General features: G+C 37.1%; 1 protein-coding gene across 3 annotated transcripts in view; it reads left to right on the top strand.

Annotated features, from left to right (window-relative positions):
• The first annotated feature begins 451 nt into the window (after positions 1 to 451).
• Positions 452 to 26,063, top strand: part of C5 (complement C5) — a 90,334-nt gene continuing 64,722 nt past the window's right edge. For all 3 annotated transcript variants that reach the window (XM_046646774.1, XM_046646757.1, XM_046646765.1), the window contains exons 1-9: positions 452 to 552; positions 7,096 to 7,288; positions 10,117 to 10,279; positions 14,280 to 14,350; positions 15,646 to 15,737; positions 17,817 to 17,899; positions 20,303 to 20,393; positions 22,711 to 22,825; positions 24,488 to 24,614. In XM_046646774.1, coding sequence (XP_046502730.1) covers positions 488 to 552; positions 7,096 to 7,288; positions 10,117 to 10,279; positions 14,280 to 14,350; positions 15,646 to 15,737; positions 17,817 to 17,899; positions 20,303 to 20,393; positions 22,711 to 22,825; positions 24,488 to 24,614 — 1,000 coding nt within the window. In that variant the 5' untranslated portion in view covers positions 452 to 487. The remainder of the gene's footprint in view (positions 553 to 7,095; positions 7,289 to 10,116; positions 10,280 to 14,279; positions 14,351 to 15,645; positions 15,738 to 17,816; positions 17,900 to 20,302; positions 20,394 to 22,710; positions 22,826 to 24,487; positions 24,615 to 26,063) is intronic.

The following is a 26,063-nucleotide window of genomic DNA, read 5'->3' as shown; positions in this document are numbered from 1 at the left end:
TTCCTCTAGGAAGACCACCTCATGAGCCCTGTCTAAACCTGACACATTCTAAAATCGCCTCAACTTGAAGCTAAATCCAGGTGGGTCCCCGTCAGTATCAGAGTGGATCTACCAGAGGCGTGCTCACACATGATACAACATCAGAGCAATTGCCTGGTCAAGAGAGGGATGGCCAAAGGCAATGCAACTTACTAGTTTAGCTTTGAGCCATTCGTCATAGTGCCAGACTCTGATGTTAGAATCCCTTTATTTGTATTAATCAAAATAAATTCTTTAGGTGTAAGTCCCTATAAAATATCTCCTCTCTTTATACCTGGGCATTAAAGGGTGTTTCAGTGCCTACTTAGCTTTCCTATTTAGAAGTCCCTCTCTCTGACATTAATAATTAACCAGTAAACTAACTTACCCAAATCCTTCAAGCTCAGTTTATTTAAGAAGAGAATAACTTCAAGAAGGTTACATCCATGGTTTACTGCTACCTCCAGCCATGGGCCTTTGGGGCATACTTTGTTTTTTAATCTTCCTGGGGAAAAGTTGGGGACAGGAGCAAACGTAAGTAAAAGAACCCATCTTCATTTTTGAATACATCTTAGTTGTGATGAGCAAAAAAGTAAATTCAACAGACTGTGTTAATTTGAAAATAACTCTGTACTTTTGAAAACACCAAGTGGATAGTCTCATCTCTGAATGAGAAAGTCATGGATGCATTTTGATTTGATGAGTGGCGAACAACATGACAGCTTTATGGAACTGTTATTTATAAAAATTTACATAAGTTATTCAAATTCCTCTTCAAAAAAAGTACAAAATAACCTCAAGATAATAAACTTTCTTGGCATTTATTGCTTATTTCCATTTGGGGCATAGTTTTGTGTGTACTGTACACAGTAAAGCAGGATTACTTGGAGATCAGTTCTAGTACTGTGATTTGAAAAACTATTGTTGTCATTACTTCCAAATTTATGAGCTAATTCTTCACAAATTTTAGTATTATTATTGAAATACTGTGTATTTTAAACTGCGTCTTAAAAATATTGATCTCATATCTAGAAATAACATTTTAGTACTGAAAAGGATCTAGAGTATCTAAAGGAACCTACTCATTTCATATATAAGGATAAATCCAGCAGGGCACGTGATACGCCAAAGGTCGCACCACTAGAGAGAGACAGAAGCAGGACTTGTATTAAGGACTCTTCTTTACCACTTCAATTTTTTTCCGTTTGCCATAAATGTATACAGGCATACCTCACTTTATTGTGCTTCCCAGATACTGCATTTTTTTACAGTTTGAATGTTTGTGGCAATCCTGCATTAAGCAAGTCTGTCGGTACCATTTTTCCAATGGCATTTGCTCACTTCGTGTCTCTGTGTCACATTTTGGTATTTCTTGCAATATTTCAACCTTTTTCGTTATTATTGTATTATGGTGATCTGTGATCAGTGATCTTTGATGTTATTATTGTAATTGTTTTGGAGCGCCATGAACTGCGCAGATGTAAGATGGCGACTTGATTGATAAATGTCGCGTGTTCTGACTGCTCCACCAACCGGCCATTCCCATCTCTCTCCCTCTTCTTAGGCATCCCTGTTCCCTGAGACACAACAATATTGACAGTAACCCAGTTAATAACTCTATAATGGCCTCTAAATGTCCAAGTGAAAGAAAGAGTCACACATCTCTCACTTTAAGTCAAAAGCTAGAAATGATCAAGGTTAGTGAGGAAGGTGTGTTGAAAGCTGAGATAGGCCAAAAGCTAGGCCTCTTGCACCAAACAGTTAGCCAGGTTGTGAATGCAAAGGAAGAGTTCTTGAAGGAAGTTAAATGTGCTACACCAGTGAACACACAAATGATAAGAAAGCAAAACAGCATTATTGCTGATATGGAGAAAGTTTTAGTGGTCTGCATAGAAGATCAAACCAGTCACAACATTCCCTTAAACCAAAGCCTAATCCAGAGCAAGGCCCTAAATCTCTTCAATTCTGTGAAGTCTGAGAGAGGCAAGGAAGCCACAGAAAAAAAACTCTGAAGCTAGCAGAAGTTGGTTCATGAGGTTTAAGGAAAGAAGCCATCTTCATAACATAAAAGTGCAAGGAGAAGCAGCAAGTGCTGATGTCAAAGCTGCAGCAAGTTCTCCAGAAGATCCAGCTAAGGTAGTTAATGAAGGGGGTTGCACTAAACAACAGATTTTCAATGTAGATGAAACAGCCTTATACTGGAAGAAGATGCCATCTAGGACTTTCATAGCTAGAGAGGAGAAGTCAATGGCTTCAAAGAACGGGCTGACACTCTTGTTAGGGGCTAATGCAGCTGGTGAGTAAGTCTGTGCTCATTTACCATTCTGAAAAGTGTAGGGCCCTTAAGAATTATGTGAAAACTACTGTGCCTATGCTCTATAAATGGAAGAACAAAACCTGGATGATAGCACATCTTTTTACAACATGGTTTACTTAATATTTTAAGCCCACTGTTGAGACCTCCTTCTCAGAAAAAAAAGATTTCTTTCAAAATATTACTGCTCACTGACAATGCACCTGCTCACCCAAGAGCTCCGATGGAGGTATACAATGAGATTAATGTTTTTTTCATGTCTGCTAACACAATATCGATTCTGCAGCCCATGTTTCAAGGAGTAATTTTGACTTTTAGGTCTTATTATTTAAGAAATAAATTTTGTAAGGCTATGGCTGCCATAGATAGTGATTCCTCTGATGGATTTGGGGAACTGAAATTGAAAAGCTGCTGGAAATAATTCACCACTCTAGATGGCATTAAGAACATTTGCGATTCATGGGAAGAGGTCAAAATATCAGCATTAGCAGGAATTTGGAAGAAGTTGGTCCCAACTCTCACGATGACTTTGAGGAGTTCAAGACTTCAGTGGAGGAAGTCAATGCAGATGTGTTGGAAATAGCAAGAGAACTAGAATTAGAAGTGGAGCCTGAAGATGTGACTGAATTGCTGCCATCTCATGAGAAAACTTTAATGGAAGAGGAGTAGCTTCTTATGGATGAGCAAAGAAAGTGATTTCTTGAGATGGAGTCTACTCCTGGCAAAGAAACTGTGAAGGTTACTGAAATGACAACAAAGGATTTAGCATATGACAGAAACTTAGTTGACAAAGCAGCAGCAGGGTCTCCAATTTTGCCAGTTCTACTGTGAGTAAAACGCTATCAAACAGCATCCCATGCTATAGAGAAATCATTTGTGAAAGGAAGAGTCAATCGATGTGGCAAACTTCATTGTTTTATTTTAAGAAATTGTCAGGGCCCAGCCCCATGGCTGAGTGGTTAAGTTCATGCACTTCAGCCGCCCAGGGTTTCCCCAGCCCGGATCCTGGGCACAGACCTAGCACCACTCACCAGGCCATGCTGAGGCGGCGTCCCACATAGCAGAACCAGAAGGACCTATAACTAGAATATACACCTATGTACTGGGGGCCTTTGGGGAGAAGAAGAAAAAGAGAAGATTGGCAACAGATGTTAGCTCAGGTGCCCATCTTTAAGAAATAAAATAAAATAAAATAAATGGCTGTTAAAAAGAAAAAAAAGAAATTGGCATAGCCATCACCACCCTGATCAGTCAGCAGCCATCAACATGAAGACAAGACCTTCCGCCAGCAAAAAGATTATGACTCCCTGAAGTTCCAGAGCATAGTCAGCATTTTTAGCAAAAATGTATTTTTTCATCAAGGTATGTACATTTTTTTAGACGCAATGCTATTGCACACTTAATAGACTGCAGGATAGTGTAATCATAACTTTTATATGCACTGGGAAACCAGAAAATTCTTGTGATGCTTTATCATGATATGTCTTTTATTGTGGTGTTTTATTGCAGTGGTCTGGAATCAAACCAGCAATATCTCTGAGGCATGCCTGTACATATAAATATGTAAAATATATTATAAACATACACTTAGAATATCATAAGTGTATAGCATTCTCCCACCCCTAATCTGATTTTCTCACATGGCCACAGTCACTCCAATACCTAAGTAGTTTTTGTTTATTCCTTTTTTTTTTTTTTAGGTGAGGAAGATTGTTGCTGAGCTAACATCTGTGCCAATCTTCCTCTATTTTTTTTTTAAAGATTTTATTTTTCCTTTTTCTCCCCAAAGCTCCCCGATACATAGTTGTGTATTTTTAATTGTGGGTCCTTCCAGTTGTGGCATGTGGGATGCCACCTCAGCATGGCTTGATGAGTGGTGCCATGTCCGAACCAAGGATTTGAACTAGTGAAACCCTGGGCTGCCAAAGCAGAGTGCACAAACTCAACCACTCGGCCACAGGGCCAGCCTCATTCTCCCTCTATTTTGTATGTAGGATGCCACCACAGCATGGCTTGCTGAGTGGCATATAGGTTGGCACCCAGGATCTGAACCTGCAAACCCTGGGCTGCCACCAAAGTAGAGCTCATGGACTTAACCACTACGCCACCAGGCTGGCCCCTGTTTATTCCTTTTTGAAAGACAAGCAGCTGAAGTTCCAAGAGATTGAGATTAAATGACTTCAAATTAGTGACAGAACTAGGACTAGAACCTGGGTCCCATGATACTAAATTCTTTCTACCAAACAGTCCTGACCCTTAACAAGCATCTCCTCTCTTTCTCTGAAAAAGTGAGAATGCACCATTTACAACATGGTAATCAGTTAACTTAATTAATTGATTGAGTGACTCAACAAAAATTTATTAAGCACCTACCATGTGACAGGCACTGGGGTGATAGTAGATGGCATAGAGTTTACATTCTAGTGGAGAAGCAAATAATGAAAGAATGAATGAACAAATGAATGAATGAATAAATAAAGTCAGGTAGTTATTAGTGCCAAGAAGGGAAATATAAAGGAGAGTAAGAGGATAAAGAAATGACGGGCCACTGTTAAAAAGTGTGGCCAGGGAAGCTTCTCCAAGGAAGGGACATTCAAACAGAGCTTTAAGGAAGTGAGGGAGGATGCCATGTAAATATCTGGGGAAAGAACATTCCAGATAGAGGCCAAAGTAACGTTCTTGCATCTCTGCAAGCTCAGTGGGCTGATCCTCTGCAACTAACAGGAAAGAGAATAAGAAAAAGATGAGATTTTTTGTACGATAGATTGTGCTACTGCCAAATCACGAAGGACCAAAATCTGTATGATGGGTGGATCCAGAGCCATCTTTCAGGGACTTGTAAACACTGACTATTTTATGTTTCACCACCACCACCATATAGACAATTCAAAATTAAAACAAGACTAATTGAAAAATCTACCACTTCTGAGAATACTGAAATTAATATAGCTTTTCTCCCCTAGAGTTTTCTGATTGCAAAACTCCTGATAAGTTCAGTTTAGTATGCAACTGAAAGTGTTAATTCAGGAAACGGGCTGCTAAGGTTCACTTCCTAATTCTACAACCTATTAGCTGTGTGACCTTGGGTAAGTTAATTATCAGTTTCCTCATCTGTAAAATGGGGGTGATACTAAGACCTTCCTCACAGAGTAGTTGTAGCAACACAGTGAGTTTAAACATATAAAGTGCTTAAAAATACGTAAAGAATAAGGTTTCAGTAAATGTACCTTATGATCATCAAAGCTGAACTTTTCCCCTTTTCTGCTGTTCCTAGCTAAGTTCGTTGGGAATTCAGATGATGGTTGGAAGTCCGGAGATTCTTTTCTCTCTTAGAATTTGCTTATAAGTGATTCCAAATTAATGGTCGTGTAGCAGAACTGCCAGATGCTTTAAAGGATCTAATTGTTTCCAAGTTAATTTCACTGATACTAAAGACGCGCTGATTTTTAAAGACTTTTTAAAAAGTGTTGTAATGTTGACAGAAGCCTGCAATAATTCTGCCAGGTGGGGTGACAGGTGCACCCAAGCCTGTTCTGCTGCTTGAATTAGTAATCACTATGCCCATTTGGATTGAGACACACTTCTTTTTCTATGTAGCAACATATGTAGTGCTCATATTCAAATTAGATACTTTTTTGATACATAATGAATAACCTAGTTTATATTTGTAAGTTTTCTTTTAATAAAACAACCAAAAGTCACACCTTTTAAAATTTTTATTTCAAAAACTTATGTAGATTCATTTCCATTCTTGGATAAATCACATGAAAAACAAAATTGATGGGACAGCCTATGGTTGTGAACATAGCTTGTAACTCTGACCTCAGTTGTGTACAGAACAACTGAGAGACCTGCATATAAAGTCCTGCCTCCTTCACTTACAAGCCCTGTGACCTTGGTCCAATTAACCTCTTATCACTTGTAAAATAGGAATAATAATAGTACCTACCTCGCTGGCTTGTTATAAAGATTAAAAGAGTTGTATGTAACGTGCTAATGCAGCCTCTCATATATGGTAACTACTCAATTACTGTTATTACCGTTATTGTTATAAGATTGTAATTACTCACTCTTCAAGGACCTCTATCACTACTTCCTTTTCAAAATACACTCCCCCAGCTCACTTTTATTCTATCCTTTTCTTTATCCACTCACTAGTGTAACACAGTACTTCTAAGATTACTTCCTTTCATCTAACTTAGTGAAATTAATGAATCTTAACATCTATCGAGTACTAAGCATCCTGGGTACTTTCATATACATACTCTTATTTTGTCCTTACTGCAGTCTGGTGAAGAAGCTGGTATTTTCACAGTTAAGCTATTTTAGTCTCAGAGAGGGTTAGTGACTTTACCGTGGGCACACAGCCAGTAGATGGCAGAGCTGGAATTCAATCACTGGTGCTTATGTTGTTTTTTTCTTCCTTGGGCTAAAATATTGACACTATTTACATGTTCCAGTCAACATCATTAAAAGTCTTCCTTTGCTGCAGTAGCTCAGGGAAGGTGCCATTAGTACTTTTCTAAATGTTAACTAAGTCTCTGGCTCTATTTCTCAAGTCTTAATTCCCAGTTATTTCTTCTTGGAAACTATACAGACATTATCATAGACCCCAAGTAAATTTTGATTTAAAATTATCATTTTTAAGTTGACAAAATTCGCCTATTTTAAATTGAATCTCTCAAGTGAGATAAAAAATATCCAAAGTATAACAAAATATATTGTATAAAGATACTGATTCTTCTCTTTCCCTATTTCAACAGGTATGTCATTTCAGCACCAAAAGTATTCCGTGTTGGAGCATCTGAAAATATTGTAATTCAAGTTTATGGATACACCGAAACATTTGATGCAGCAGTGTCTATTAAAAGTTATCCTGATAAACAATTTACTTACTCTTCAGGCCATGTTACTTTATCCACAGAAAACAAATTCCAAAACTCTGCAATCTTAACAGTATGTATTCATCCTTCATTTTCTTTATACATAGAGAATATTCTCAATAAAATGTTTACAAAGTTTGAATATTGATAACACACAGAGTTGATCGTTTATACCGCTCTCCACTGTGTGATTATTAGATGATGTTAGTCGCTGAGGATGATATGGGTGAAACAGAAAATTCTGAATAGGAGAGCTGCATCTGCTTTTTGAGCAATGCATGTAAACTGCAACATTCTTATTGGAAAACAAAATTGTGCTAATGTGAAAATATTTGGAAATAAATTGAAAATACTTGTTTACTGTGAAAATTGCCATTACAAAGAAGTAGAGAATTATGAATATGCATATTGATGTATATGTAATGCATCACCTACAAAAACCCATGGATGCTATTTAATCTTTGTTTGTTTAAACTCCAATATTCTATCACTATAGCTTCTAAAACTAATAAAATTATTGATTACTAAAGTGAATGGCTCCCATTGACAACCTGTAGCTAATAGAAAGAAAAACCTGGATCAAATAACTTTTCCTTCTATTAAGAAAGTATAGTATAACTTGGTTAGATAAGTGCTTGCAACTCATTTTTTATTAAAAATTCTGATAACTAAAAATAACTTCATATTGATACCAGCTCAACATAAGGTTGACATAAGGGAAGCCATATTGTAGAAAAGAGACTGTATTGTAACTTTGAATGACTTCTGACTAACTAACCCAGCTAAATGCACACACTCCTGGAGATCTAACTGCTCTGTAGATTTTATGACCCCTGCTTGTACATGTACTTCCTGGCTACGATAAGACGATAACTTCGTTCCTTTGAGTTCCTTAGGAATGTGATGACCCCCAAAGAGAGTCTATGCTGATAGCCATCGTCAACAAAAACTGAAAGACCTGGTGTGGCAACTTCCAGTCTGTAACACTAGAGGGTCAACATTCCTAACCCCTCCCCTATAACCCACTGGCCTATGTAACTGCTTCAAGATTCTGTGCCCTCCTTAAGACGGTTCTTTTGGACATTAGTCAGCCATCTTCCCTCTTGCTAGCAACCTGTAATAAAACACCCTTTCTCTGCCACTATCCTGCCTCTTGACGACTGGCTTTTGTCTCATGGCAAGCAGATCGTGCCCTTTGTGCAGTAACAATACTTACTATTTATTCACCACACTGAATAAATAAATCCAAAATATTGTTTCAAATTCTGATTACATTAAAAAATGAACCAGAAAGTTAAAGATGACTAGACTTTGAAGGGGCTCTGAGGTTCATTTAGACCAGTGTTTCTCTAAGGTGAGTTCTTTAAAAAGAAATTAAAATTTGAAATTGTATAAAGAGCTTAGAGTTAGAATTATATTAATATTTAGCATTTTGAATTTATTTTATAAATTTGTTTTGATTTTATAATTAAATAAAAGTCATAAGCATAAGAAAATTATACCTAGTTTTAGGTGTGTACATATTTAAGTACACTGTAATAAAAATAATATTTTATTATGTTGTAAATAATAAAAAGTCGACACTGAGAGTCCTCCAGGACTCTTTTATCCTTTAAAAGGGGTCTGTATGTTACTTGAGTTTGAGAAACACTGATCTAAATCAATTCTAACCAAATGCAGGAATTCTTTCATTAATGTTCTCGATGACAAATAGTCTAACCTCTTAACAAATACTTCTACTTATTAGGTTTATTAGGAATTAAAATTCACTTCCTAGGAGAGTTATTTTCAGGAGGCAGTCTTCTCTGATGCCACTAGCCACACACGTGTGGTTGTTACCTTTAAATTTGTCAATCAAATTTAACTAAAATCAAAACTTTAGTTCATCAGTCACACTAGCCACATTCAGTGCTCAAATAGCCACATGTGACTAGCGGTCACCATACTGGACAGCATAGATATACAACATTTTCATCATCACAGAAAGTTCTATTGAACAGTGCTCATTTAGGTGGTTAATTGAAAAGGTAAAAGGGAAAGCATAAAAATCAATACATATTTCCAGCATTTAATTTTATCTTAACATTATAATGTATGTATGTTTGCCAGTTGTTTGATGTTGTGCCAAGGTCTTTTCTTTAAGTATGGGTCCACTCATTACAGCATCAGATCTTTATGATGTGTCACACCTTTAACGAATCATCTTTGTTCTGCGGTTTCTGTTTCTTTAAAGTGGAGAAAGAAGTTAAAGACACTTGCAAAGCAATCTGAGTGCAAAATCTTTATAGATTCTTCCTGTTTTCCAAATGTTTACAGTATCCACATATCTAATTCCACAGCAGTTGATTTTAGTGATTAACTTCTATCACATGTTTCTAAAGCCTAAGTTTTCATAGAAACATTTTCCTTTCTTTTACTACTTTATATGTATTAAATTTGTATATCATGCAATGTAAAGTGGATAATTACAATTACATACACACATTGGAAAGTGTGCAGCTCAACCCACGGGAGCAGAAGGATGCAGATAGAATACAAAGTGTACTTAACATCAGTCAGGATGTTGAATTGAGGGAATGGTGAATATGGGCTAATAAAGTCAGCCACAAGTTTGTTAAGAGAGTTCCATGGCAGTACTTTCACTAAATGTGTGTAAAATTTAGGAAACATGGAACTGAAAAGACTTTCAATTGCTTAAAGCTAAATTTTGATTATTATATTTGACAATGAAGGGCTTTGGGTAAAATTTATTTACATTTTGGCTCCTCTATTATTTTTCAAATGACTAAATACACATACTTATTGTCTGTTCTCGTGACATTACAGTGGTATTTAGAAAATCAACATGTTTTATAATATTAAAATTATGGTACTCTTTTCCACCAACATTTTCTTTTACAGATACAACCCAAACAACTGTCTGGAGGACAAAACTCAGTTTCACATGTGTATTTGGATGTTGTATCACAGCATTTTTCAAAAGCAAAAAAAATTCCAATAACCTATGACAATGGATTTCTCTTCATTCATACAGATAAGCCTGTTTACACTCCACACCAGTCAGGTAGGACATAAGATGCTTCTTTCTCTGGGGGGAGAATTGGCACTATATTGTAGAGCTTTTTAAAACATGAAATTAAGTGGAGACAGGTTTCCAACTTGCTCAAAGGAGTCTCAATTCCCAATGACTTTTACACTTATAAATACCCTTTTAATTTTAAGTGTATATGGAAATTGCTAAATAAACAATTAAATGGAATTTAATTTTAAATTTAAGTTTGATTTTAAATATAAATTTTAAATTCATATGGAAATTACAAAGTTGACAATTACATAATCTGCCCCATCACTTATTTCCAAGTAGAAAAAAAGCTTTTTAAAAATTGTGAAATGTTGTGTTATATCTTATTTATTAAACAAATATAATATGTAATTGTAAATATAATTTTAACAATGGGAAAATAATTTGTTGTAGAGCCATGTTCATAAATAAGTTCCATTACTTTGGAGCTCATCTTCAAATTCAGAAAACAAATCCACCCCTAGGGGATCAGATGTTTCAGCAAAGAATAAACTAGATCACAGAAATATATGGGTATTAATTTTCTAAGGGAATCTACCTAAGAAAGTTCCTGTTAGAATATTGTTTCATATTCATGGCTCTTCTGTTAGAGGGAGAAAGGGCAGGACAGCTAGGCAAAACTCTATGACTGAGGAATAACTGGATTTATTCCAAATGAACTAAAGGTAAAAACACAAGAAAGTGAGAATGTTGTCCAGATATGTTCATGTGTCTGCAAAGTTTTTGTTTCCTCCATCTCTCCCTCTCGCCATCATTGACTTTTGAGCACATCAGAGATGGAATTATGAGAAAACTGTATGTGGGAGGAGGAGGTCATGAAGTTTTAATAACGATATGATTGGCGAAGAACAGAGGAAGGTAGGCAGGACCAGCGAGACTTGTTGAAAAACTTTTCACATAATGCATACTTGCTAAATGTTGGTTGATGTTGATGATGACAATAGTGGGGTGGAATGGGCCTACACCATTGCCATTTCAGCAGGAGCACCTGTTATGATCAGCCAAGAAAGGAAAGGCCTAGAGAGGGTGAGTTACTCTCTCGTCTTGGACAAAATATCATTGTCAGAATGGTACCCTCTCTTGACTCCAAAGATGACTTGGTATACAAGGAAACAATCTCTGCCCATAAAGCTTGGGCCCTTTTAAACATAATCATACCTAGAAATAAACATATTCTTTCCCTTGTCCTCCTCCTGTATTAGGGGAATCTTCATTAATTCAGTCCTGTTGATACTACCTACCACTTAGGGTCTTCGGGCTTTGTCCAATAAGTAGTCTGATACCCAGAGCCTGGGACCTTTCTTAGCCTCATTTATTATTTCTCTATGAGGACTTTACTGTAAGATGTGGTATCCTCATCTATTCTAATCACAGAGGAAACGTAGGGAAGTTTCTCCTAAATATTGACCCATTAGTGAGAGGAAGTGAAGGATAGTGGTTAAAAGCACACTCTGGAGACAACTGTCTGGGTTCCAATCCAAGCTTGGGCTGTGATTAGCTCTGTGACCCTGCACAAGTTACTCAACCTCTCTGAGCCTCACTTTCCTCATCTATAAAATGGAAATAATAATAGAACTTACCTAGTAAAGTTGCTGTGAGAGTTAAGTGAATTCCTACAAGTAAAGCATTTAAAACAGTGACTACCACAGAATAAGCACTAGGTAAGAGTTTTCTGTTATTACTTAATCTGTGGAGTAGCACAAAGCCGTATTTACACAGAAGAAAAAGAATTACTTAAAAGTAATTTTTTAAAAAATTGATTAAATCTTGCTATTTATAGCTCTAATATCCCAGCTGACACATTTAATCTGAAGATCCTTGAGAGATTTTTAGTATAAGCATCTTTAGGATAGAGACCTAAATCTTCAAGGCTTTATAGGATAAAGGACTTTAGAGTATTGACCAGAACCTTCAGTTCCATTCAGCCTGTATCCTGTCTTCCCCTCGAGCTTCATCACCCACCATGTTCCCTGTCATCTGTGGACACAAGCCAAATGGACCCCTTTTCAGTTGCTTCCAATCGATGTTAAGGCCTGTGTACCTCTGCCTGGTACATTCATGCCCGTCCTTTGCCTCATTATCTCCTAGTCAACCTTTCATGCCATCGCAGGACTGGTCTAGAGGGCAGCCTTCTCTGACCTCCCTGACCACTTCACATCTGCCTCTTCTGCATGCTCAGAAAGCCAGGCAATGTCCTCTGTAGCCCTTCCCACCCCTGGAATTTTACATATCCCCGTGTGATCATGTTTTTGCCTCTCTCCTCCACTCCACTCCTCACACCTCCGTGCCTAGCATAGTGCCTGCACACAGAAGACACACAATACATTTTTTTAATTGAGTTATACTTGACATGCAACACTGTCTAAGTTTAGAGTGTACAACATATTGGTTTGATACATTTGTATTGCAATATGATTGTCAACAGTATACTTTTTAAAGCCATATCTTTGGTACAAAAAATTTTATTGATCTTACCTCCAATATGCCATTGCTGGGAAGACAAGATTAATTTTCTAACCTGAACACAAACTGGGTTAGAAAGTAGACAAGTAGTAGTTGTAGAAATAATAATGATAAAACAAAAATAATTTAAAAATAATAAACACTTATTGATTTGTGCCAGATTATGCAAAAGCTTTGCCTTATTTAGTTCTCACAACACTATGAAGCGGATACTAGCAGTCCTGTTTTACAGATGAGGGAACTAAGATTTAGAGGGATTAAGCATCCTGCTCAGGGCCAGACTGGGAAATGGCAGAGGCAGGAGTGAAAGCAAAGTTTTGAACTCCAGGGCCTGTGCTCTTAACTTTTGTGACCTACTGCGCCTGGCAGCTTCCCAGCGATGCTCAGTCCCGGACAGGATGTGTTCACAAGCAGGAGGAAGGATTCGAGGTGGAGACAGGAGTGAGGGGCAGGGGGATGGGGGGCAGAATTTGCTGAGCATCTTTCTTTGATCCTTATGGTCTTAGTGAAACCAATTTTAGAGAGCTTAACGGGGCTTCTTATGTAGAGCTTTGCATAATATTGACCCATTAAGATGTTTATGGTGCCAGTTCAATTTTATTTTGTGAGTTAAGTTTTGGCCGTGAATAGATTTGAGCATCAGGAAAACCCTACAGAAATTACGAGATGTCATTGCAGGGAAATAGATCAGCAGTCTCAAACAGCTGTGAGTTAAAAGATAAACAGATGTGTTTGTTTAAAAGATGGAGATTAACTGACAGAAAGAAATGGAAGAGAACTAATCATTATTGGGCCCCTGACATTAGTCCTTTAACCATGAGAGAACAATTGTAGGATCTGGCTCAAGAAATATAACAAAACCATACAATTCAAAGCTGCCTTCAGCAACAATGGGATAATTTGGGGCCTTGGTAGTTTCTTTAAGTGGAAGACTGTGTTATGTCTAAATCAAATATCTAATTTTCCATTAAAATCTTCAAGTCTAACATGAGACAATATATTATACTCCCATATATTCGTATGGTAACATCAATTTCGCTACTACAAGATTTTTCATAAAAAACTGCCTAATTTTTTCCTGTATATGTGTTCCAAAAAACTTGTATGTAGCACAACCAGAGGCACTCACAACTGGAATATGCAACTATGTACTGGGGGGCTTTGGGGAGAAGAAAAAGAAAAAAAAAAGAGAAGATTGGCAACAGATGTTAGCTCAGGTGCCAATCTTAAAAAAAAAAAAAAAAAAGCTTGTATGTAAAGATACCTTAATAAAGTGAACTGAACTTTAAATTCACTACAAGTAGCTCTTTAAAGGAATCCAAGAGGATTCTCTTTAAAATAAAAGAATCTTTAGTAATCTACATGTCTGTAAACTAATTTTTTCTTTCTCCTAAATAAGGATTTTTGTGCATTGATTTTTGTGATTGAGGTTTTTTTAATTGAATCATCATTTTTAAGGATCATTATTGTAAAAAATAAAAATACCATTGTGTTTAGCAGATATCAATTTTTCTTACAGTAAAGGTTAGAGTTTATTCGCTGAATGATGACTTGAAGCCAGCCAAAAGAGAAACTGTCTTAACTTTCATAGTAAGTATGTTATTTATTTAGATAATAATTTAACTCATCTTCAAGACAAGATCCATTGTCCTGTAACCCTGCCCTAACACTTCATGAACTCATTCAATGCTCAGTAAATGGTTATTGAACATCTCCTGTAAGCATAACATTGTAGGTCTAAACCTCTAGGATGGACAGATATAATAAGCTCAAGTAAAAATCTCAGCAAGTTATGATTGTCAACTAAATAATTTAAATATATCCTTCATGATTTCTTTCTTAAAGAGTATCGATAAATCACTAAGTTAAATACCTACTATGCATGAGATTTTTGATTTGTGCAATTCAAGAAAAAGAATTACAATCTGTGATACTTACACTTAAGGAACTTAGAGTTGAGTAACTACCATACTAATACCTGTGAAAAATAGTGCCAAACCATGAGCCAAAGATCAGCAGCTATTAACCTTTGATCAGCCATGGCATTCATAACAGATGACACTGACACATGTGCAATCAACTCCGGTGGTCTTACCCAGTTTGGGTCACAACCCTACCGAATTTTGTTGGGAAAATAACTGCTCACCTATTAACAGTAGGCGTGTTAGTGATAGTCCTTCACTATAGGCTGCAACACCTTTTCTCCTACTCAAAAAAACAGAAAACTTATCAGAACACAAGTGAAAAAGAGTGATGTATAAGGATAACTTTGAATCCTTTAACTTAGAAAAATTATAAACCTTTCACAAACTTTAATATCTAACTATTTTGTAACAAATTACTTGTGAAATGTCAGAGTGTTCCAAGATTGTGGTTGCTAACTATTGACATAGACTGTACTCTACAGAAATTCAAAGAGATCAGGGAGGCCAAGGGACACTTCAAGGAGGAAAAGAGATTTGAACTGGGCCTGGAACAATGAGTAGAATTTGGATATGTGGAGAAGACGTGGGAGGATTGCTAGAAAAGGAGGGACAGAGCAGAGAGTCAGAAGTAAGAAGGATAGAACAGGAGCTACTTTTCAGTCATGCAATAGAGAGTCTCTTCTAGATAATTGAGACCAAGATACCCTGGAGACTGATATATACAATTCATTTTTTTTTTTGGTAAGGCAAGAGATGGAAGAAGGCCCAAAAAGAGGGAGGGAAGTAGCTGAAAGGAACCATGTTTGCCTTCCACAACATTTAAATCATGTTCTTCCTTCATATTTAATTTGAACATGTGGATATTTGTTAGTAAATATTTCTGTGTATCAAAGATAATATAATCAGTTAATTTTTCAAATGTGGTTTATGTGCTTTGAAGTTGTTTGTTTTTATTCAAAGGATCCCGAAGGATCAGAAGTTGACATTGTGGAAGAAAATGATTATACTGGAATTGTCTCTTTTCCTGACTTCAAGATTCCATCTAATCCTAAGTATTTTAAAGTATTTGTTAATAAAGTTTTCTCTAAAAAGCACATCTGGAACTTTTTGTTATGAGGCAGATAACAAGTCAAATGGAGTCACCTAGTGTTAACAAAGGCGCCAGTGTGAAGGACATGAGGATATGCAAAGTCTTTCGAAGTCTAATAAGAAGCTAGGCTCAGTCTCTGGCAAAAAAAAATTCCTTTTTCAAAAAATATACTTCTCAAAAAAAAATACTTCTCATCAATCCTCTTTACATACAGAAATTAAAATTTGAAAGAAGCAAAAATAGTCCCCAACCTTTTTTCTTCCGTCAAAACCATCAATCCCTCCGCCCGTCAAGGAATCTTATAGACTATCTAGACTGGTGTGTAGACAGCTCGTGTGGTCTAATCTAATAGACTAAAAGGCTGGTGTGCTCTGAGAGCTATAAAAATATTGATCCTCTGTATTCTTTGCTGCATAGACTGCTAGAAGGCAGATTTCAAAAGAGAGGGTGTTCTCGGAGTCATTTAGCATTTGGCCTCATGCTGAAGGATTTAAGAACATGTTTAAACAGAGCCCAGTGTAATAAATATTTAGTGAACACATTCCCGGTATGGTCTAAGCGTAATGGGCATGAGAGATTCAAAACAGAAACAAAGAGTCCACAGTCCCTGACTTCAAGGCATTTAGAGTAGGACAAATAAGATAAGTGTACCTATAAATGGCTGCAGTATAACTTTAAAGCAAAATCTTTTTATGGTCATTTTTGCTCTGCCCTCTAAATGGGATTTTGCAGTTAATTCACTATACTGAAGGTTTTCTAGAAATTTGTATGAAATTGAAAGATTTAAACAATTTGGATAATTTTTAAATTGTATATGTCTTTAAAAATACTGCATGCTCTATAGCACAGAATTGATTTTATTATTTTATGACTATCATCATTTCTCCAACTTCATCTTGTGCCATTTGTTCCGTTAGCCTCTCGTGACCAGTACATTCCCATCCCAGTACCTTTGCGCATGTTGTCCCCTCTGCTTAGAAGGTGCTTCACCTTGCTCTTCACAAGGCTGGCTGCTTCTCTTTCTTTAGGACACAGGGTAAACACTCCCTTTTCAAAGAGCCTATCCCTGGATGCACCATCTAATGCAATCCCTCTCTTCCTTTTACTCTCTTGTTCATTTTCCTCGTGGCACTTATCTCAGTTCTGTAAGTATTATTTATTAATTTACTTGCCTTTTTATTCCCCACTAGACTGTAAACTCCTTGAAGATAGAGGTCTTGTCTGTATTGCTCACTATTGTGTCTCCAACACTTCAGCATAGAAGGCAGTTGATAAATGTTCATTGAATTAATGATAATGATGATGATAATAACTGTAATGTTAAGCTTTATTGATTGCATAACCAATATGCAGGGTGGATATAATTTTTCTCATTTCACAATTGAAGTTAAGTAACTTCCCAAGTCGGATCTGCTAGTAAATAGAAACATGGGAATTTGAACATCCATGGACCACGAGCTCTGTGAAGACAGTGACTCTTCAATCCTGCTCAGCTTTTATCTCCAGTGTTTAATCCAGTGCTCAGTAAACACTTTTGAATGAAGGTCGTTAATGAAACCCAGGTCATTTTCCTCTTTAAACAAACCATACTTTGTCTTCAACCACAATTTCATTTATGTGAAGTGTCACTTTTATTATCTGGATAGGCTTGACCTGTGTTTTACATTTCTGGAGACATTCTTATGGACTTTCTACTATAGTGTAGATTTTAGTATGATGTTAGTAAAATTAAGCTCCAGAATTAAGTAAATTCTCAAGGAGGATAAGCTCTTCAAATCAAAGCTATTGACTACATTAAGAGAAAATACCTGAAAAAAATAACACAATGTACGAAAAACTAATTACTAAATTTCTATTACCCTGAAAATGCTCAATTATTTCTGTTTATTGCTTAAAAATCTGTCACAAATAAAATATATTACTTAGGCCATATACATCTTTACTTACTTTTCTCTCTTCAAAACAGGAAATGATTAATTTCCTCTGGGTGAATTAAAAATATTTGATGACTTCTGTAATTTTAAATATTTTGCTTCCACAGATATGGTGTGTGGACAATTCAAGCTAAATATAAAGAGGACTTTTCAACAACGGGAACTGCATATTTTGAAATTAAAGAATATGGTAATTTCTGACAATTAAGCGTTTACCTATAAAGAGTTAGTGTTTTTGCAATAATTCTTGTCATTGGTGAACTTAATGTCAAATCAATCCCAGACTAAGAGGAGGCAGCCTGCTGGTATGGTTAGAAGCACTGGTTGAGGGGGTGGGAGGTTGTCCGGATGCCTGAGCTCTCGTTCCAGCACCCCCTTGTTAGCATTGAACAAGCACACCAGTCTCTCTCGACTTGAATTCCTCATCATAGATCTGGAAGAGACCTAGTCCACTGAGGAGCTTGACTAGTTAAGGTCCTTTCCAGAATTCTGATTTTAGGAGAAACTTAAACAATCAGAGAGGAGATGAGCAGAATGCAGTAAGAATAATAGATGATTTACTCAAGTCATTACAACCAATTAGTGATGCAACAAGACCAACTGGATTTCCACACCCGTAGTGCAGTGTTATTTTCCTTCTGGCTCGAAAATCCCTAACATGTTTATCTGGAAATTTAAGATATTCTTATTTTTAAATCAATCATATTAATGGACTAATAATTAACACATAAATAGTTTAATCTTTCCATTTCTTGTAGTTGTTTACTAGAGTATTTGTATGCTCTGATATCAAATTTAACTTTTTTTTTGCTTGAAGTCACTTTTTATTCCCCCGGGAGACTCATAATAATATGGAGAATAAACGCACCAATTTTAAAAATTAGTAAACAAAATAGTGACGAAACAAATTTGTTGTAATGTAACTAAACTTTAAAGTCATAGGCTCTCGGTAACATGCAATCCTAACCCATCTCCCTTCCTCCAAGTGTTTTTGCTGCTTCCTATGTATATCTAGAATTCATCCACCTCTTATTGTCTGTAGACACCCATTGATTCATCACAAGCCTTCCTCCTGGACTACTGCCAAAACCTCCTAATTGCTACTCTACTTCCAGGCTCTTCCCACTGGGTATTAGCCAAGATAATCTTGAAACGCAAATCTCATCATGTTATTTCACTGTTGAAAATTTCCCAGTAGCTCCTCATCCCTTTTATAACGAAAGTCAAAATCCTTATTTTGAGCTGGCTCCTGCCTTCCTCCTCTTCAGCCTCATTTTACACCACTCTTCCCCTCACTTCCTCCAGCAGTGGTGACTGCATATGATGTTCCATTTGCCTAGAAGACTTTTCCCCTTCTTCATTGCCTAGCCAACTCCTACTCACCTTTCAAGTCTCAGTTGAAAAGCCGTTTATTCAGCAAAGCTTCCCCTAAATTCTCTTTCCTGGGAAGGATTCCCTGTACTGATTTATATCAGTTTTTATAACTGGTTTAGGTATTTATCTGTGTCATTATTTGCTTAATGTCTGTCTTCCCTGCCTGACTGTGAGCTCATCAAGGACAGGGTTTGTATCTATCTTGTTCACTAGTATATATCCCTTGGATAAGAGTGTGCCCACTACATGGCAAGTAGGTATTAGATGAAAGGATGAAATATTTTCCTCCACCTCATATCCTGGAGGAAACAGACTGGCCTTGATCTCTAATGGCACAGGAATACAGCCCACAGCAACAAATTGCATTGCTCTTTCACATCTGGCCTTCACCATCCAGGGAACACACGAGCCATATCTGAAGCCAACTCTCTCATGTACCCTTGGGTGTCAGTCTTTGTCCATAATATCAGGGACATGCAATCACCCAATTTTCTGTTAACTTGTGTTCAGTTTAATAGAATTAAAATCTATAAGCCCTAGTACATGGTCTGAGTTCATATAAAGAGAAGACAGTGCCATTTTGACTGGTGAAATTGTTTTCTCTTGGGCAATCAAGACACCAAAGAGATAGCAAAAACCCCCTTCCTGTCTGTTCTAATTTCTAATTTTGCATGGATGTTCTTTCTTATAGCTAATTTTAAGCGCTCTCTTCTTGCTGAAAGTCAGGGTTTTATGCTGGAATTTGGAAACTGAATGGATTCTATCAACTAGAGAAAAAAGGGAAAGTGTTAAATAAGCAAAAATTTTCCTTTTCTATTTTCAATTTAATAAACACTTGTTGAGCATATACTATGTTTAAGATTTATGAGGAGGGTGAAAGGGAGAGATATACAAAGATAAATAGAGAACAGTCTGTTTTGTTTTCAAAGAGCCCATATTCCAGTGGAGGAAATCATCAATTGCCTATAATAAGTGCTGAAATCAGAGTATAAGCAAAGTGCTTCTGGTACAGAGAGGATGGATTGACCTCTGATTGGCAGAGTGCGAGGCTTCCCAGACATGTTGTTGTCATTGTTGATGATGATGATGATGATGACCAGGTGGATGTTGTGTTGATGTTACAGCTTGTCCAACTATACCAGAAAGTACAGTTGGTTGCTATGCTTTAAAGGCTACTCCAATGTAAATGGTAATATTGCCTCTTTGTTTTTATTTTCAGTGTTGCCACATTTTTCTGTCTCAATAGAACCAGAAAATAGTTTCATTGGTTATAAGGACTTCAATAATTTTGAAGTTACTATAAAAGCAAGGTAAGAAAGTTATTTTTTTTTTCCAGATTATCCAGCTAAGTTGAGTGTCAACTCTGGTTGGTGATAGTTGCCCAAAGTGAGATCTGTGATTTTTTCTTCCAGATTTATTGAGATATAATTGACATGTAACAAGCTGCAAGTTTAAGGTGTACAATGTGTTGATTTAATACACTTATATATGTTGCTGAGATCTGTGATTTATTGGCAATATCTGCCATGACTCTGGAACTGACTGCTTGAGGAGACATCACGCCTATAGTTTTCTTGTTTGTTTATTTATTTTGCTGAGGAAGATTGCCGCTGAGCTAACGTCTGTGCCAATCTTCCTCTATTTTGTATGTGGGATGCTGCCACAGTGTGACTTGCTGAGCAGTGCGCGTGACTGCACCCGGGATCCGAACCCACGAACCCCAGGCCGCCAAAGCAGAGCACTTTCGAACTTAACTATTACTCTGCCTGGCTGGCACCCATCGTGCCTACAGTTTATTTACTCATTCTGATTTTAGCTGATTCTGACTGTAGCTTTGTTGGTTATTCACTAGCCAAAAAATCCTGAAGATTTAAGTTCAATGTGGATGTTTAGGAACCAGCATAACTTAGGATGTTGGGACTGAGATATGAAGGCTTCACTTCTTATCATTCTTTAACGGCTTAATCAGCCAGCTAATGCTGCATAACTACTTCAAGACCCAATGCCGTAAAACCACAACCATCTACGAGTCGACTGGGCAGTTCTGCCTATCTGGTCCAGTTTGACGTCAGCTAGGCTCTCCCATGTGCCTGCAGTCAGTTGGCTGGTCAGCTGGGGGCTGGCTGATCTAGGGAGGTTTTACTCACACGTCTGGCTGTTGGCTGGCCGTTAACTGAAGTTACAAGGATGACTGGACCATGTGTGTCTCTCATCATCCAACAGGGTAGCCTGTAGCAGCAATACTGCTCAAAGAGAGAAAATGGAAGCATAAAAGTCCTCTTAAGGCCTACGCTTGGGACTGGCACACCATTGTTTCCATCACATTCTTTTGTCCAAAGCAAGTTACAAGACCAGCCCAGAGGAAATAGACTCCCTTCACACCCTTTCCATGGTAGGAGCTGCAAAAGTGGTGGATACATGAGGAAGTGGAGACTTGGGGTTAATTTTCAAGCAGTCCACCACAAAAGGTTAGGTCATTTAAAAATGACAATATCATGTAGTTATTAATAACAATAACCAATTTGTATAGCTCTGTGTGTCAGCACATTTCAAACCACTCTGTGTATATTAGCTTATTTAATCTTTATGCAAGCTCTATGAGGTAGATACTATTACTATCCCCATATTGAAAATGGAAAAGCAGAGGTGCATAAGTGTTAAGTAGTTTTCCCAAGATCACACAGCTAGTAAGTCACAAGGTCTGTCTGGTACCACAGTCCATGCCCTCAAATGCTACCTTATACTGTCTCTCCTGCTAGCATTTATTCTCAGATAGTGTTTGCCACCTAGTCTAAACCAACATAAAAGTCTCACTTAGAGAATTATAGAAATTGGCTTCTTTTGATGAAGACCTTACTTTATTTGTTCAAACTATGAATAAAGAAAGTTAGCTCTTGCTATAGAATTGTTGGCTCTGCAGGAAGTTTTCTTTATTGTTACTTTAATTCTAAACTAAAAAGGAAACATGCAGTTAGAATCTTCAAAAAGAACTTATAAGAATGAGATTAGACAGGACATGCTGCTTTTAATGATATGAAAGAAAACTAGGGAGCAGCTCCCGACTGACATCAAAATCATTGAAGAAGTGAGGTGTCCTGTAGGAAAGAGCCCTGGACCTGAATCTTTTGATCTCCTTCAGATCAGTTTTTTCATCTAGCACATAGTAATAGAAATCTGTACTTGGGCCTTATTATTCTAGTTTTGTGAGGATGAAATGCAACAGTGCATGGAAGACAATTTAAAGAGAATCAAGGGGCCGGCTCCGTGACCGAGTGGTTAAGTTCGTGTGCTCCGCTGCTGGGGCCCAGGGTTCGGATCCTGGGCGCGGACATGGCACCGCTGGTCAGGCCACGTTGAGGCGGCGTCCCACATCCCACAACTAGAAGGACCTACAACTAAGATATACAACTATGTACGGAGGGGTTTGAGGAGATAAGGCAGAAAAAAAAAAAGAAGAAGAAGATTGGCAACAGTTGTTAGCTCAGGTGCCAATCTTTAAAAAAATAAAAAAAATAAAAAATAAAGAGAATCAAGTGCTTTCTGTAATTTCAAATTGTTCCATTTTATCTGAATTTTATTATTGTAGCCATGTTAGCAAAACAATTTTATGGCATTACTGTTTGACAGATATTTTTATAATAAAGTCGTCAGTGAGGCTGAAGTTTTTGTCTTTTTCGGAATAAGAGAAGACTTAAAAGATGATCAAAAAGAAATGATGCAAAAAGCAACGCAAAAGACAACGGTAAGATGTCAAGACACATTTGCTTGCACCTAAATGAATGCTAGAGATGGAAAGTTACTTCAAAATCATCTGGTGCGCTTCCTTATTTTGTATAGGTGTAGAAATTGAAGCTGAAAATCTTCCATTGGCTTCTCACTGTCCTTAGGATAAAGTCCACTTTCCTCGGCATCAGCCCCCCTCACCAGCGTATCTCATGCCATCTTCCCCTTTTCTCTCCCTTGCTCTCATCACTCCAGTTTCTCAAACTTATCCTAGTCACTCTTGACTCTAGGTCTTTGCGGCCTGCTCCTTCTGCTTGGGAATGCTCTTTCCCTTTGTCACCTCCTGCCTCCTCCTTGCCTGGCTAATTCCTTCTCGTTCTTTAAGTCTCGGCTGACACCCCTTCTCTGGGAAGTCCCCCCGACTCCTCTAAACTCCTGCCCCACCAAGTGCTCCCTTAGGCCTTGACTCTCTCTCAGGGGAGCATGTTTTTCACTGTATTGCAGTGGTTCTCAACTGGGGATGATTTTTACCCCCAAGGGGACATTTGGCAATGTCCAGAGACATTTGCAGTTATCACAACTGGGGAAGAGGGTGCTCTGGCACTTGGTGGGTAGAGGCCAAGGGTGCTGCTAAACTCCTACAATGCACAGAGCTGTGCAAAGAATTATCCTGTCCAAAATGTCAATAGTGCTGAGATTGAGAAAACCTTTATTGTAATGACTTATTTACTTTTCTATCATTCTCTACACTAAACCCTTTGTGGATCTGAATTGTTCCGGTTATATGACCAGAGCCAGTATGGTTCCTGGAAAATAGGTGCTCTGTAAATATTTGTGAGCAAATGAATTCATTGGAAAGTTACTTGCCCGTGGTTAAGTGCTGTAGTGGTTGCTGGAGCTCAGCTTAGAGCCCTGGTCCCCTTTTCCGTTGCTCTGTGTTTTTGACGTTATACAATAGATGATAAGGGCTCACGTCATTCGGCTCACTGTTGCATATTCATGTAGTTTTGCATCATCACTTATTTAGGGTTTGCCTTTTCAAATCACAGTTTTATTTATTCAAGATATAAATTAGATGCCTCTTTTTAATGCAAGATTCTATGCTAGACACAATGCTATGCTAGATATTTAAAGAAATTTAAAGTCAGCTGTGACAAAAATCTCTGGCCTCAAGGTACTCAATTTTAGAAGAAAAAATAAGGCAAAATCTATTTTACTGTTGTGGTTAATAACAAAATAATGTGGTATGACTTAACCCCATATCTTCTTCCCCATTGTATGTTTTTAAATTAGTGTTTAAACATGTAAGCAGTGAAGTACAAATTAAATATCATAAAACCCAACAAGCTCTCAATTAAGAGCAAAAGTAAGCCGAGAGGCCTAGAAAGATGAATGATGTCTTGGAAGTCAGCTAGTACGAAAAAGATCTGTTGAAACATGTGATGTTCAAGACTCTTGCATGTCTATAATTCTATACAAATAAATTAGAAAATAACATTCAGACTTAATTGTGAACTCATAATTAAAATAAAAATTAATCACAATTAAAAAGTCATTCACTTTCTTGGTGATGATTCCTCTGACAGTTGCCTTCAATTTAGAGGCTAGTAAAAGCAGATTTTTGTTAATTTTTCCTTGTAAGTTCTCTGAAATAACTCTTTCATTTTCCCCTTTTAAAAAGTTGATAAATGGAATTGCTCAAGTCACATTTAACTCTGAAACGGCAATTAAAGAACTGTCCTATGAAAGTCTAGAAGATATAAACGACAAGTACCTTTATATAGGTGTCACAGTCACAGAGTCTACGGGTAAGTTTTTTTTAGACAGCATATTAAAAGTACAAATAATTTCTATGATTCTTTCATATTTTATTTTCTTTCCTAGTTAAATTTTACTTATAAAAAGTAAATTATTAAAAAGTGTATTATTAAAAATTGGGATTAGAGGCTAGCTATGCCCATCTCTAGTCATTGGGTCCCTATTGCCTCAACTACAAAAATGGGATGATATCTGCCCAGTTGATATCCTGAGTGGCTTTGCAGGTGATCTGGCTTGAACATCTGCACCCCAATGTTCTCCTTTGGCAAGAATCAAAATAAAAATGAGATTATGTATGTAAAAATGCTGATAAAGTGCTATGCAAATGAAAGATATTACTACTATCATTTTAGACTCCTGCGCAATAATAAAGTTGAACCAAATGCCTCCTAAAGCCTTTTTCAGCTGTAATATTCAGGAATTCTATCTAAAATTGGAAGTAACAATGTTTATAAAATGGCTACAATAATAGTATATCCTTCATAGGGGCTTTGTGAGGATCAGAGTCAATATATGCAAAGCACTTAAGACAGTATCTGTCACATGGTGAAGACCATCGAAGTGTTAGCACTCCTCCTCCTCTACTTCTTATCCTCCTCCTCCTCCTCCTCTTCTTTTTTGGGTCCACCTACTACTTTCTTAGCATCCTTAACATCTTGTCTAGTGCTCTCAACCCTCCTCCAGTGGTTTTTAATAGTCATTCATTATTAGTCCAAGTTGGGTCAAATTGTCTTACTTCTGGTACATCTTGATTATTAATGTTCTTTATACTTTCAGGTTTATATTGAATCCTCAATTAACCTTGAACAAATAATTTAGCCACAATGAATCTGTTCTTTTTTTTTTTTCCTGTAAAATGAGAGTTAGACCAGATGATCCCTAAGGTCCCTCCCACCTCTTTAAATTTGTCTTTCTAGGGTGGGAGAATGAAGAATTGAGGTAATTATCCAGTTATGGAGCACCTGGTACGTATCAGATGCTCAGTAGATGTTGGAGAGCAGTGGTGACTTTATACTCCTTCCCTGGCTATCGGTTTTGACATTATTTAATGTTTCTTTCTTACTTTTATTTTTCCTCAATTTATTTTAAATTAATTCACTTTATACAATATTTATGAGATGTTCAAAGAGTACTGCTAAACATGCAGGCTTACAAACATGAATGATGTCTAATTCTAGCTCTCAGGTGGCTTACAAACTAGCATCAGCTATAAGACAGGTAAACAAAGAATGTTACAAAAAGAAATTCCATTTGTGCTCTAAGCAAAGTACTTAATGCTTATTGACCTTCAGAAGAAGGTGAGCTCCTAGACGATTGTAGAGCAACCAGGAACAGTGTCCTGAAGATGATCAGTCTTGAAGGATAAGTAGGGTTTTGAGACAGGGATGGTATACAGGGTGAAGTGGGGCACCCTCCATAGAGGGGATATACCAAGGGTG

The sequence above is a fragment of the Equus quagga genome, chromosome 1 (assembly GCF_021613505.1).
Source record: "Equus quagga isolate Etosha38 chromosome 1, UCLA_HA_Equagga_1.0, whole genome shotgun sequence".
Lineage (NCBI taxonomy): Eukaryota > Metazoa > Chordata > Mammalia > Perissodactyla > Equidae > Equus > Equus quagga.
This window is presented reverse-complemented; position numbering and strand designations above follow the sequence as displayed.